Raw genomic sequence first — 11,770 nt, 5'->3', positions numbered from 1 at the left:
TTTATCCTCATAAACTCTACCCAATACTATGTCCTCATTTGGGTTTAGAGAAACCCATTCTTGACTTGAAAAATTAGGTTTTTTTATGCCTGCCCCTGACTTGGAGGGTGAAACCGAAAATCTGAACCTATGGGGTGAGTACCCACTCTATAACTATGGGGGGCCCACGAATTTTTGAAATGGCTCGTAGTCGAGAATGGGCCGACAGGCCCAACTCACGTAGGTGGAGACGCATGCAAAATGGGCCCCATTGGGAAAAATGTCCGATTCACGACTCAGCGGTTCGCGCCCTGTTGTTTTTACTCCGTCATCACTGTCCGAAGATTCCGAACCGCCGAAAGCGACACCGTCCGGTAGGTGCGCATTTCGCATCCTTGCGCAGCGTAGGTCGTCGGGTGCGACAAGTTTTTAAATTACGAAGGTTCCAAGTTTACTACAGACTACAAACCAAAAACTTCCTCTCCACGTGTGACTATAAATCGCCCCTAAAAATTCTGAGGATCCTCTCCCTCCCCTCTCCAGCTTTCTCTATGTAAATCTTGCTGGCTGGCTGCTGCAACCAGATCTTCAGAGTTATTCTCTGTCGACCGGCAAAAGAAAACCCTAGCCATCCGTTTCAGGTCGGCTCTCGTTCGAGATTTTTCGAACGAATGCTCGATCGAGGGACGAGCTCAAGCTTTCGGTTGATGGATGTTTGTGGTGTCACGTGTCACAGATTGTAGTCAAGAATTTCCCTGCGCTTCGATTCCACAATGCCGGCTCCAGGGTTTTCGTCAAAGGAGAAGAAGAATGACGCGGCGAAGCAGCAGCAGCGCAGGGATCCGTACGAGGTTCTCGACGTCTCCAAGCATGCCTCGGATCAAGAAATCAAGACTGCTTACCGCAAAATGGCCTTGAAGTGAGTTTTCATTTTTTTAAATTTCAATTTTTTTTTTGACTGCTGGTTGTTGGATTCTTTTTCGTCGTCTAGGGTTATCTTATACCCTAAATGCTTGTCTCGTCGTCCCTCTCTGTAGCATTGGAAATATGTTTATGTATTACTCTTTTCGACTTGTTACGGTTGCTGGTTTAATGGGTTTGCGAGCGTTTCTCAGTTATTCTTGGTGCTTGTGATGCTACCTGCAGTTTTGCAGAGGGCATTCTTTGTCATTTCCTCGTCATTGAGATATTCTCTATTTCGTAAAAAAAATTCACCTTTGTGCTTCTTCATCTTGTTGGGTTTTGATTCTTACGGTTGTGTAAAGCTCTCGACCGACCTGATTATTTGGTGATGGATTCTGAAGTTAGATCTTTCTGTGTCTTAAAAAACTTTAAATTCCTTTTATTTATTGTTTTATCATTATTATTTTTAAATTGGTCTCCCAGATACGAAGAACGTCTTCTAGTTCATAAGTTTATAAGTTATTGGTGCGAGTGTAGCAATCTATCAAGGAATATTGTTCTGTAGCTGAAGCGCTTGGGCCCCAATATCGGATTGAAATTTAATGCAGCTCCAATATTGCTAACCATCTGTTTACGTTGCCCTGCTGGTTTGCTTTCGCGGATGAGGTGTTGGTGGAATTTGTTGGTAGCTTGCCCAAACATCTCTCATTTGTTTTATAATCATTATTTGTACTCCATGCTCTACTGAAGATCAAATAACTCTGTCTTTTTGAGAGGCTGCAGACACTGTGGTGTTAAGACTTGATAGCAAACATTTGATATCCCTAATAATTCATACACATCCTGTAGATTTAATCCCTCTTCTTGCTTCACAGCTTACATGTTGACATTTGTTCTCAATGATTTATTATGATTATGTAGACCTGCTTTCTCTATTGGTTTTGGACATTCCTCTATTATTTCGTTCGATTAATTGAAACTTCTCTTGGATCAACAATGCCAGGTATCATCCAGATAAAAATGCAAATGATCCCAAGGCAGCTGAGGTATTCAAGGAGGTTACATTTTCTTATAATATCTTGTCTGATCCAGATAAAAGACGCCAATATGATGCATCTGGCTTTGAGGTACACTATTGTTTTGAATATCTTTTTTTTTAAATAGAAAAAAAATTCGTTTAATTTTTTGAAATAGTATTTTTTTGAATATCTTGTCAGCAGAGTTTTTTTTTTTTTTTTTTTTTTTTTTTAAGGCAAGTTATTTGATGCTCATATAATACCTGCTGCCCCTGATTAATGTGAGAATATAATTCGTCTATGCAGTAACTCATGACATATAGTTCTGAAAATCGTTCAGAGATGAGGAATTAAATGTTAATAATACTTTTTTTTTAAAATTTATGTTCTTGCATTTATTTTGTTTACCATCAATTTGAATCACTGGTAAATTTGTTGAGATTCTTGTTTGTTGTATTAGTTAAATACTTTTTATCCAAAATGAAGACTGCCATGTTCTCCTAGTCATTATAGAAGTATTTTTCTTCCTAGGCGATTGAATCTGAAAACCAAGAATTAGAGCTGGACCTTTCAAGTCTTGGAGCTGTAAACACCATGTTTGCGGCCCTTTTCAGGTAACCTTAATGATTCATTTTTGTATTGAGCATTCTCAATTTACCATTGTGGTCTGCCAATAGCTGGTCAATATCATATCTTGAGTGACAAATATTGGATCTAGAAGTTCCATTACAGTCTCTATTGTCCATACCAGCTGATGTAGGACTATTCAAGTATAGAAATTGGGATATTTATTGAACTTGTAGGCACAGGCGGTGCTAAGTTAACCATGGTAACTGTGACTCCTTGGCCATGAAATGCTATTATATTTCTCTATTGCAGTAAACTTGGTGTGCCAATCAAGACAACAGTGTCAGCCACTGTTTTGGAGGACGCTCTAAATGGATTGGTGACTATTCGGCCACTTCAGTTGGGTCAGCCTTTATCTAAAAAGGTTTGATGGGATTGTTCCTTTCCTTCCATTTTCAAGCCATTAGTTTTATGCGTAGTTTTTTTTTTTTTTTTGATGAATTTGGTTTTATACATAGTTGATGACTTTAATCTTCCATATTTTATTCAGGTAGAGAAACAATCTGCTCACTTCTATTCTGTAACAATAACAGAAGAAGAAGCACAGGCCGGATTGGTTTGTCGAGTGCAATCTGTGGACAAAAGCAAATTCAAGGTTTGTTCAATGTAATATGCAGAGGCTCCCTTTGCAGTACATTTTTGGTATTGTGATCTGCTTTATGGGTTACTTGCACTTATGTTTGATTCTTTAATGATCTGTTTTGTTTTAATCTGATGAGACTGCAGCAAATAAAAAAATTCTGAACTTTTGGTCTTTTATTTTTATTTTTTAATTTTTTTAATGTTTTGATAAGATTTGTCATTTACTATTTGGTTCAATGCTGAAGTTTTGTGGTTGAACATTATCAATGTTTTAATTGGGTTGATATGATTATGACCCCTGCACTGCTACTTCATTTTTTTAAACATAAAATGCATTTGAGACCCATATTTTTGCCATAACTTATTGTTTTCATATAATGTTTCTTGGACTTTGTGGAGGTACTCTGTTAGATTCTAGGGCTTAATCCATTATAGAGGCTAGTGGTAAGAGGAGGAGAGAATAAGAAGAAGAAGAAGAAGAAGGGAGAAGAAGAGAGAAAGAGGAAAGGAGAGTAGATAGGTAGTGGGAGGAGAGAAAACTCGAAGTCTTAAGAGATAGACCTTCTCTCCCTTAGGTTTTGTAATTAGGGTTTGCTCCTCTCACCTTATTTTATATTTATAAGTCTTGATAAAATTATAATAGTGCCCCTTGGCCACTTAGAGAGAAAATAATATAACATAGACTTTCTAAAGTACATCACATTTTCTCAACACTCCCCCTCAAGTTGGTGGAGCAATGACATCAAACACTCTAAGCTTGAAATATGATTGCGGAAGTGTAGCTACTGCAAGCTGATCATTGGAAGGAATGTAGTGCATACTAATAACTCCAGTCTTGAGTTTCTTATGAATAACATGACAGTCAATTTCAATGTGTTTTGTCCTTTAAATAAACATTGAGTTTGTAGCAATATAAATACCTTCTTCATTATCAAAATAAAGTTGCATGGGGTTCTCCACTGGAAAGCCAAGTTTTGTAAGTAAGGATTGAAATCATAACACTCACTAACTACTTGTGTTGTAGCCTTGTATTCCGTCTCTGCACTGGATTGAGTTGCAACACTTTGTTTCTTACTACGCCAGGTTACTATAGGATTCTGGAAAGAAGTTGGGGCCGTTTCCTTAGCCCCTTCCTCGTACGCTAGAACATCTTCATCGGTACTCATTTCTCCACTCAATTTTCATTAAGAAGATGTATCACGTCAAGATCTGTTGCTCAAACCCACCAACCATTGTACAAAAACTAAAGGTAGATTTCTTATCATCATGAGAATCGACCCAATTTACTTATGCAAATCGTTCAACTCTAAAATGTCCACGGTACTTGTATAATAATACTTGTCTTGAACTTTTCTTCAAATATCTTAATCTTTAGAAGTATTATTTTCAGGGGCATTTTTGTCATCAGGGGTATTTTGGTCGTTGTGAAATATCCCTTGGGTTTTGGGTCTCTATTTAGACCCATGAGGTTTGGAAATCAGTATCATGAATGAAGTTGAAAATTTTCCTCCCCCGACTCTTCTCTTCTTTCTTCCCTCGTTCTCGGTTCCCTACTTCCATTCTTCTTCCTCTCTTCCTCCTTTCTTCCTCGTCTCCCTCTACTTTCTCTCTTCTTCCTCACAGCAGCAGCACACCACCAGCGTCCCCCGTCAATTTTGTGAAGTGTGGGGCCCACATGAGTCCACGCACACCTTCTTGGGTCTAATTGGTGTTGTTTATAAGGTGCTTTGTATAGTTTGTTTGCTAATATTGTTAATGGTATAATTGCTAGTTGTTGAACATCACTAGGGCAGATACTGGGGAAGCAATCGCTCCCATTAAGAATGCTGAGCCTATACAAAATAAAGACCATAATCAGATTACATCGATTAAGATAAATGGGATGAATTATCTGAATTGGTTATGTGCTATTAAGAAGTTTTTATAGATAAGAAGAAAGCAAAGTATATACGAGAGGATCCTCTTGATAATATAATTGAAGATTGGGAAGTAGGGGATCATCAAGTTTAACACATGTCAGTAATCAGGTAAGTAGTTATGACATTTGCTAAAGATATGTGGAAAACTCTTGAGTCTATCTTTTATCAAGAGAACAATTTGTCTCGCGTCTATGAATTGCATGTGAAGTTCTTTATTATTTGTAGGGGCAAAAGACTATACCATAGAAATGCATGGAGTGTTAGAGGAAATAGTAGTGTTTCATCATTTTACCATAGACTCTTTAAATTATGAGAGAGAGCACTAATTCTGGAAGCATTTGGACATGAGTATGAGACTATGAGCATAGATGTTGGCAGATGACGATATCCCTACATCGGAGGAAGCTTATTGGTGATTGGAGCTTAAAATGCAGTTATATCCAAAGCCAGCATGGAAACTAAAACTTCAAATGCTGCTGCCTTAACCTATCCTCCACTCCCACTCGGTCTGTGACGTCTAGAGGGAGAGGGGAAGGTTGAGGATGTGGTCGTGATGGTGGAGTTCGACGTTGTGGCTGTGGGATAGAAAGTGTATACATTGTGGTGGATCCAATCATAACTTTAAAAGTGATGGGATAAATTTGGGAAACTTGCATGGGCCAATTCCGCTATATCTGGAGGCTTTGGAAGTACACATGGATCTACTAGTAGCTCATAATATGAAATTCGACAACTTTTTCATTGATTGGGCCAACTCAAAATTTCTACTTCTATTCCTATTGTGGCCAACACTTCATCTTCAGCCAATGCCACTCAAGCTACATTAGGTACGTTTGCACTACATGTCTCCTCAGTCCTCATGAGTTCTTGATTGATTCTAAGGCATCAGCCCATATGTTAGGTACACCATCCTTGTTCTCTACTTTATCTTCTCCTCTTCTTGTAAGTCTGTTCAGTTGGCAAATGGGTCTTTTTTTGTCCGTCATAGATGAAGGGTTTGTTCACCAACACATCAATTTTCTTAGTCTTATGTCTTATATGGTCCTAAGTTTTTAGTCAATTTATTATAGTAAGTCAAATCACTAAGTCATTGAACTGTTCTGTTACATTTTTTCCTTTCATTGTGTGTTTCAGGATTTGGTAATGAGAGATGATTGGTTCCGGACATCAGAGACGAGGCCTGTACCATTTGGATGTTGTTTGAGATAATCAACAGACAACACTTAGGGCTGCTGTTATGACACCTTTTGGCATCTAAGATTGAGACATCCTTTCTTTTGAAGTTACTTCAGTTCCTACCTTATCTCCAACTTGGGAAGCACCATAGAAGTTCTTTTCCATTGAATAGCTGCCATAGTGAAATTCCATTTGAATTAGTACATTCAGATGTCAGTATTTTTTAACATTTATAGATGATTGTGGTAGAATCACTTGGGTGTATCTCCTTAGGAACAAGTATGAAATTTTTTATGTAGTTGTCAAATTTTTCAATGAGATAAAAATTCAATTTGGTGCTTCCATTTGTATTGTTCAATCAGATGAATGGTCTTGAGCTCATGAATTATAAGTTTCCGTCGTCCTATGCTTTTCATAGGATTATTCATCAGTTGTCATGTGTGTATACACTTAATTGAATGGGATTGTGGAACATAAAAATTGACATTTGCTGGAAATAATACCTGCTGTTTTGTTCCAGATCAATGTCTCAAAATTGAATTGGAGAAATGTCATTCTTACAGAATGTGTCTTTATTAATAGAATGCCATCTTCGATTTTGAGTGGAAAGATATTTTTGCAAGAGCTTAACCCAGATTGTTCTTTGTTTGATGTTGCACGTGGGTGTGTTGTTCATTCCGCTTGCCCACAAAATGGTAAGTTTTCTCCTTGTGTTATACACTGTATTTTCCTTGGTATCCTAGTACTCAGAAAGACTATAAAATCTTATGATTATGCTGACAAAAGAACTTATATTTGAACAGATGTGACTTTTTTGAAACTACATTTTTCAGTGCCTCATCCGAGTTTCTGTCTCCTATAGTGGCTACTGAGTCTCCTATACCTCTTCTAGTTATGGATTGTTCAACGGTACCTTCCACTTCTATTCAGAATAAACCTTTGTAGGTATATCAACTCAGATCATTGGAAGAGTAAAAAGTAGAACATAGTGGTACATTCCAATGCCGAGGTGGAATATTGGGCAATGACTAATTCTGTAAGCAAAATCACGTGGATTCAATCAAATGTTAAAGGAGTTAAAACTTGCTTCTAAAGACCAAATGTTGCTTAGGTGACAATCAAACAACCATCTTTATTGTTAATAATCCTATTTTCCATGAGAGAACAAAACATGTAGAAGTTGATCTTCACTTTATGAGAGATATAGTGATAGTGACAAGGCAGTTACCTCTAATGTTAAGACCAAGGAGCAGATTGGTGATACATTTACAAAGCCTCTTTGGAAACAAGACTTCAGTAATTTTTGTACCAAGTTAGGATTAGTTGTCATATATACTCCAGCTTGAGGGGGACTTTTAGATGTTAGGGGTGTTTCAGTAATTTCACGTATGGGTAGTTCAGTAATATTTTAGTCAAGGTTGTCCAGATTATTAGTTTATGGTTGGTGTAGTTGACATTATAAAATCTGGTTGCATAAAGTCCTTTCTTATTCATTGATGTATAAGTCCTTTTATGAGGGGCATTTCTGTCCAGATGTAATGTATCACTTGATTGAGATTAATAAAAGAGAATGGAGGTTGACTTTACCTCCCCCTGGAGCTACTCAACACTGTCCTCTTTTCTTCATTCTTCCTGTCATTTCTTCTTTCTTCCTTCTTAATTTCTGTTCAATCTGTCTATTTTACAACAATCTTCAACTGATCTCAGAGAGGTTCAAAATGCTGATAGTTAAAATAAGTATTCATTTCCCATTTATTGATTGGATAATGGCTGACAAGAATAACAGGATTCTGGAGAGAGCACTTCATTTGCTATAGTTGTCCTCTTTCTTCTGGATGAATGTATGATAATGGTCATACTTTCTGTTTAAGTCATTTATAGACAGTAGCAACATGTGCTGTGTATTTTGTGGCTGCTGTAGTGTAGGTCTCTAATGTATTTGATCCATTTGCAGCTATTGTACTTTGAGCAGGAAGAGAATGGCGGGCTGAACCTTGCATTACAGGTACTCTTACTCTTCAATATCTTTTGGATATAGGGCACATGTCGGAATTTTGGGGTCATTCTTTTGTTAATTTCTTTTAAAATTTTGACAATTTTTTGAATTCTTATAATAATATGAACAAATTTAGTGTTTGTGCTTGTTTGTAGCTGAATGTACCCTTGTACTTGGCATCGGTTTTAGGTGTATATGTTAATTAAAATCTTATTTTTGATTCTTTCTTCAGGATTTTCTGGGTAAAAATGTGTTCCTTTTCATCTGTAAAGCAGAGTTTGTAGAGTGTGAATTATGTAGCTCCACTCTCTCTCTCTCTCTCTCTCTAACACACACACAGAGTAATCAAATGGAACTTGTTAGACTGCTGATATGTATAAATCAACACTGTTGCAGGAGGACAGTACCAAAATGGGAAAGTTCACTTCTGCTGGGATGTATTTTCTTTGTTTTCCTGTTTATAGATTGGATCAAACAGTAAATTCTGTAAGCCTGAGTTCTTGACTTCCAATCTCCATTAAGTGTACCTTTTTTTGTGCTGTCTCCCTCATATTTTGAGTTGGTCTATCCAGATTGCAGCTGCTAAGGATCCTGATACAGCATTTTTCAAAAAATTGGATGGATTTCAACTTTGTGAAATAACCGAGTTGAAAGGAGGCACCCATATCTTTGCTGTTTATGGTCAGTTTCTGCCTTGGAAAGGTGTTTGCTTGATGGAAAGTATTGATTGTTCATTTTGGTTAGTTTATGCATTGCAGGTGACAATTTCTTCAAAAGTGCAAACTACACCATAGAAGCTCTATGTGCTGCACCTTTTCAAGAAGAAAAAGAAAAGCTTAGGGCTGTTGAAGAACAAATTCTCAGTAAAAGGGCTGAACTATCTAAGTTTGAGACAGAATATAGAGAGGTGTGTTATATTTATCTTGTGGGTGTTCTCAAAGAATTATTTGCTTCCCGTTTTGTTACATTTAACTTTTTGACAGGTCTTGGCGCAATTCACAGAAATGACTAGTAGATACGCACAAGAAATGCAGACTGTGAGTTTGGAAATTATATCTATTTTTTGTGCTTTTTAAGTGATTTTATAATTCAGAAAATTGAACTATTTGATGTGTTGGTCTTTGTTGATTATCAGATAGATGAACTTCTCAAGGAAAGAGATGCCATTCATGCTTCATATTCTACTACACCTTTGAAACGAAATTCAAGCAATGGCAAGATCCGATCATTCAAAGAGTCGAAGGGGGAGGAAGAACGCCCCAGAAGAGAGAAGAAACCTGCAGCAAGGGATAGACCAAAGAAAAAGAAATGGTATAATATCCACTTGAAAGTGGACAAGAAGAAGCCTTGTTGAAACGGTGAGACAATTTTCTTGCACCATTTTTTTTTAACTTTTTTTTTAAAAAAAATTCTGATGTATCAAATTTGTATAATTGGACTCCTCATTCAAGTTTCAAAATTTTGTAGGCTCTGATGTCTCTGGGGTGCATTGCAGAAAAGTCGAAACAAAGAGTTTGAGCTGTGGGTGATGCACTCATCCTATGTATTTGTAACTGTTAATATTCTTTCTTGTAGGATTTCCCTGTATAATGGAAGAATGTTAAATCTCTAATCTGGGTTACGCCTTCTGTCCAGCTTTTGGGTAAGAGGATGAGATGAGAGTAGGGCTTTGGAACTCTCCTGTAAAGGATGATAATCATATATTCTTTCCTCAGTTTCTCACACTTCATTCGGTTTCATTTCATTCCATCTGGCTGTAGTAATTAGCTCAGGAAGAGGTGTCTATGTTCAATCTTTAGAGTGCACGGGCTGAAACGGCATGTAACTGTGAATTGTGAGTGCCATTATTACTGCTTTGCGACTTGACCGATTTTCCTTTTAAGACAGTAATTATACGTTGCTTTATTGACTCAAACACGGCACTGACCCAGAAAGTGATCTGAACCTTCCTCCCATCTTCTTCCACTTGCTTCGTCTTTGGCTCAGTCTCAAAGATTGGTACAATAGTTGACTGATTCTTTGTCTATGAAAATTGGGATTCTAAAATTTTTAGCAGACCTTGATCTATTAATTATGTATGAAGTTACTCAGACATCCTCATCCCAAAATCCTAATACTTTGGTTAATTTCAAACTTGAAAAATAGAAAATCAGTTTGATTAATGTGTCTGGTTGCAAAAATTATCTCCCATGGTCAGTACCTATAAAAAGATTTATGATCATAAGAGTTTGGCAATCATCTTACAAATGAACCTCTAGAGATGATCAATAGATTAGGTTGATTGCAGATTATCCATTGGATAATTTATAGTTTGGAAGACCAAATTTATTCACCAAAGATGTAGTTGGAAATAACAAAAGATGTTAGAGACACTTTGGAGACCCTTTTTCTGCATATAAGAACTTGTAGAAGTTATATGAAGTATTCAAGGTAACATATTCATTAAGGGGGTTAGTGCATTCGGAAACTAAATCACGGTGGGATAGAAAACTATTGAAAGAGAATCCAACAAGAATTTTTTTTTTTTTTTTTTTTTTGAATTAGTCTATCCTTATAGAATGTTTTGCGGAATATGTTTGTCTATGTTAGTGTGATTTAATGAAAGTAAAGAATTAATTGGTCTCAAGATCCCCATTCAAATTATTTTGATGAAAACAAATACTTAAGTTATATATTAAGTATATTTTGACAATACAAATACCCCAAAACTAATTATTGACAACAAGCAAGTAACTTGTACTAGAAAGCACACCTTCCGAATGGTCCAACAACAGTTGCCTGATCAAATGGGAGAGAGATAGCTTACATGAAGTCTCGAGAAAGCAAAACCTCTTTAGAAGTCCTTCACCCCCAATGACTAGTCCAGATGATGCTAGAAGAGAAAAGAAGAAACAAGGCCATTTGAATAGATAAACATTGTCAAGATAGACATGAGAGAGAAAGAGAAGTGTAGTACTTGTTCATTGAACAACTAAGTCAAAGAAGTCAAACACCTATAAGAGAAGAAAGAGGCAATCATTGAAGACTGTCTAATTGGTCTACAATTGTTGAAAAATGACCCGTTCCAAAAAAGTTACATAACAAGATTGAAAACATAGGTCTCCAAATTCTATAAGTGACTTACTTGTCTTTGTGTTTAGCAAGTCAATTAAAAACATAAAACTTTTATCATGATTTTTAGCCAAAATTTCATGAAATTTTTTCAAACAGACAAAAGGTCCCCTTCTAAGTTCAATGATTCAACCTTTGAATGTTGAGAACTTACTTGTTTATGTTGATTTTCCTCAATGTATTTCTCCATTGACTCTTAAGGCAAAAATGACCACTTGCAAACACACATGCACTTTGAAATCTATTTAGAGATTGAATTTAGGCTTAGAAAAATGAGAAATCCTCAAAGAGCTATGTATTTATGAGTTTCTACTTTGAAATCTTCATTTACTTAGCATATTTTGTGCTAGAAACTTTGTGCTAAGTAAATGACTTTTCTAGTATGAAAGATGCTAAATAAATAAATAAATATCGAAAAATGAGGAGGGAAAAGTGGATGGAGAGCACAAGGAATATTGTTC

At 36.5% G+C, this 11,770-nt stretch overlaps 1 protein-coding gene across 2 annotated transcripts; it reads left to right on the top strand.

Annotated features, from left to right (window-relative positions):
- Positions 1 to 454: 454 nt before the first annotated feature.
- LOC137935930 (chaperone protein dnaJ 16-like) lies at positions 455 to 9,942 on the top strand. Of its 2 annotated transcripts, none has more exons than XM_068780352.1 (12): positions 455 to 898; positions 1,886 to 2,009; positions 2,430 to 2,512; positions 2,778 to 2,889; positions 3,016 to 3,120; positions 8,157 to 8,207; positions 8,595 to 8,675; positions 8,771 to 8,879; positions 8,957 to 9,105; positions 9,182 to 9,235; positions 9,334 to 9,556; positions 9,666 to 9,942. In XM_068780352.1, exons 1-11 carry the CDS (start codon positions 753 to 755, stop codon positions 9,550 to 9,552), a joined length of 1,233 nt encoding a protein of 410 aa, XP_068636453.1. In that variant the 5' UTR covers positions 455 to 752; the 3' UTR covers positions 9,553 to 9,556; positions 9,666 to 9,942. The 2 variants fall into 2 exon arrangements, with proteins under 2 accessions (XP_068636453.1, XP_068636452.1); XM_068780351.1 differs by having other exon boundaries at positions 8,595 to 8,684.
- The last annotated feature ends 1,828 nt before the right edge of the window (positions 9,943 to 11,770 follow it).

This window comes from Aristolochia californica, unplaced genomic scaffold, assembly GCF_029961685.1.
Source record: "Aristolochia californica isolate CCGP_79_NKW_82.1479 unplaced genomic scaffold, dmAriCali1.0.hap1 SCAF_7, whole genome shotgun sequence".
Lineage (NCBI taxonomy): Eukaryota > Viridiplantae > Streptophyta > Magnoliopsida > Piperales > Aristolochiaceae > Aristolochia > Aristolochia californica.
This window is presented reverse-complemented; position numbering and strand designations above follow the sequence as displayed.

What these genes read in the sequence shown, in the direction of transcription:
- LOC137935930 (XM_068780351.1), top strand. Translation starts at nt 753, where the DNA reads ATGCCGGCTCCAGGGTTTTCGTCAAAGGAGAAGAAGAATGACGCGGCG. An exon ending in GGCTGAACCTTGCATTACAG is followed by an intron (nt 8,208 to 8,594) that starts GTACTCTTACTC and finishes ACACTGTTGCAG; the next exon opens with GAGGACAGTACCAAAATGGG. An exon ending in TGGATCAAACAGTAAATTCT is followed by an intron (nt 8,685 to 8,770) that starts GTAAGCCTGAGT and finishes TGGTCTATCCAG; the next exon opens with ATTGCAGCTGCTAAGGATCC.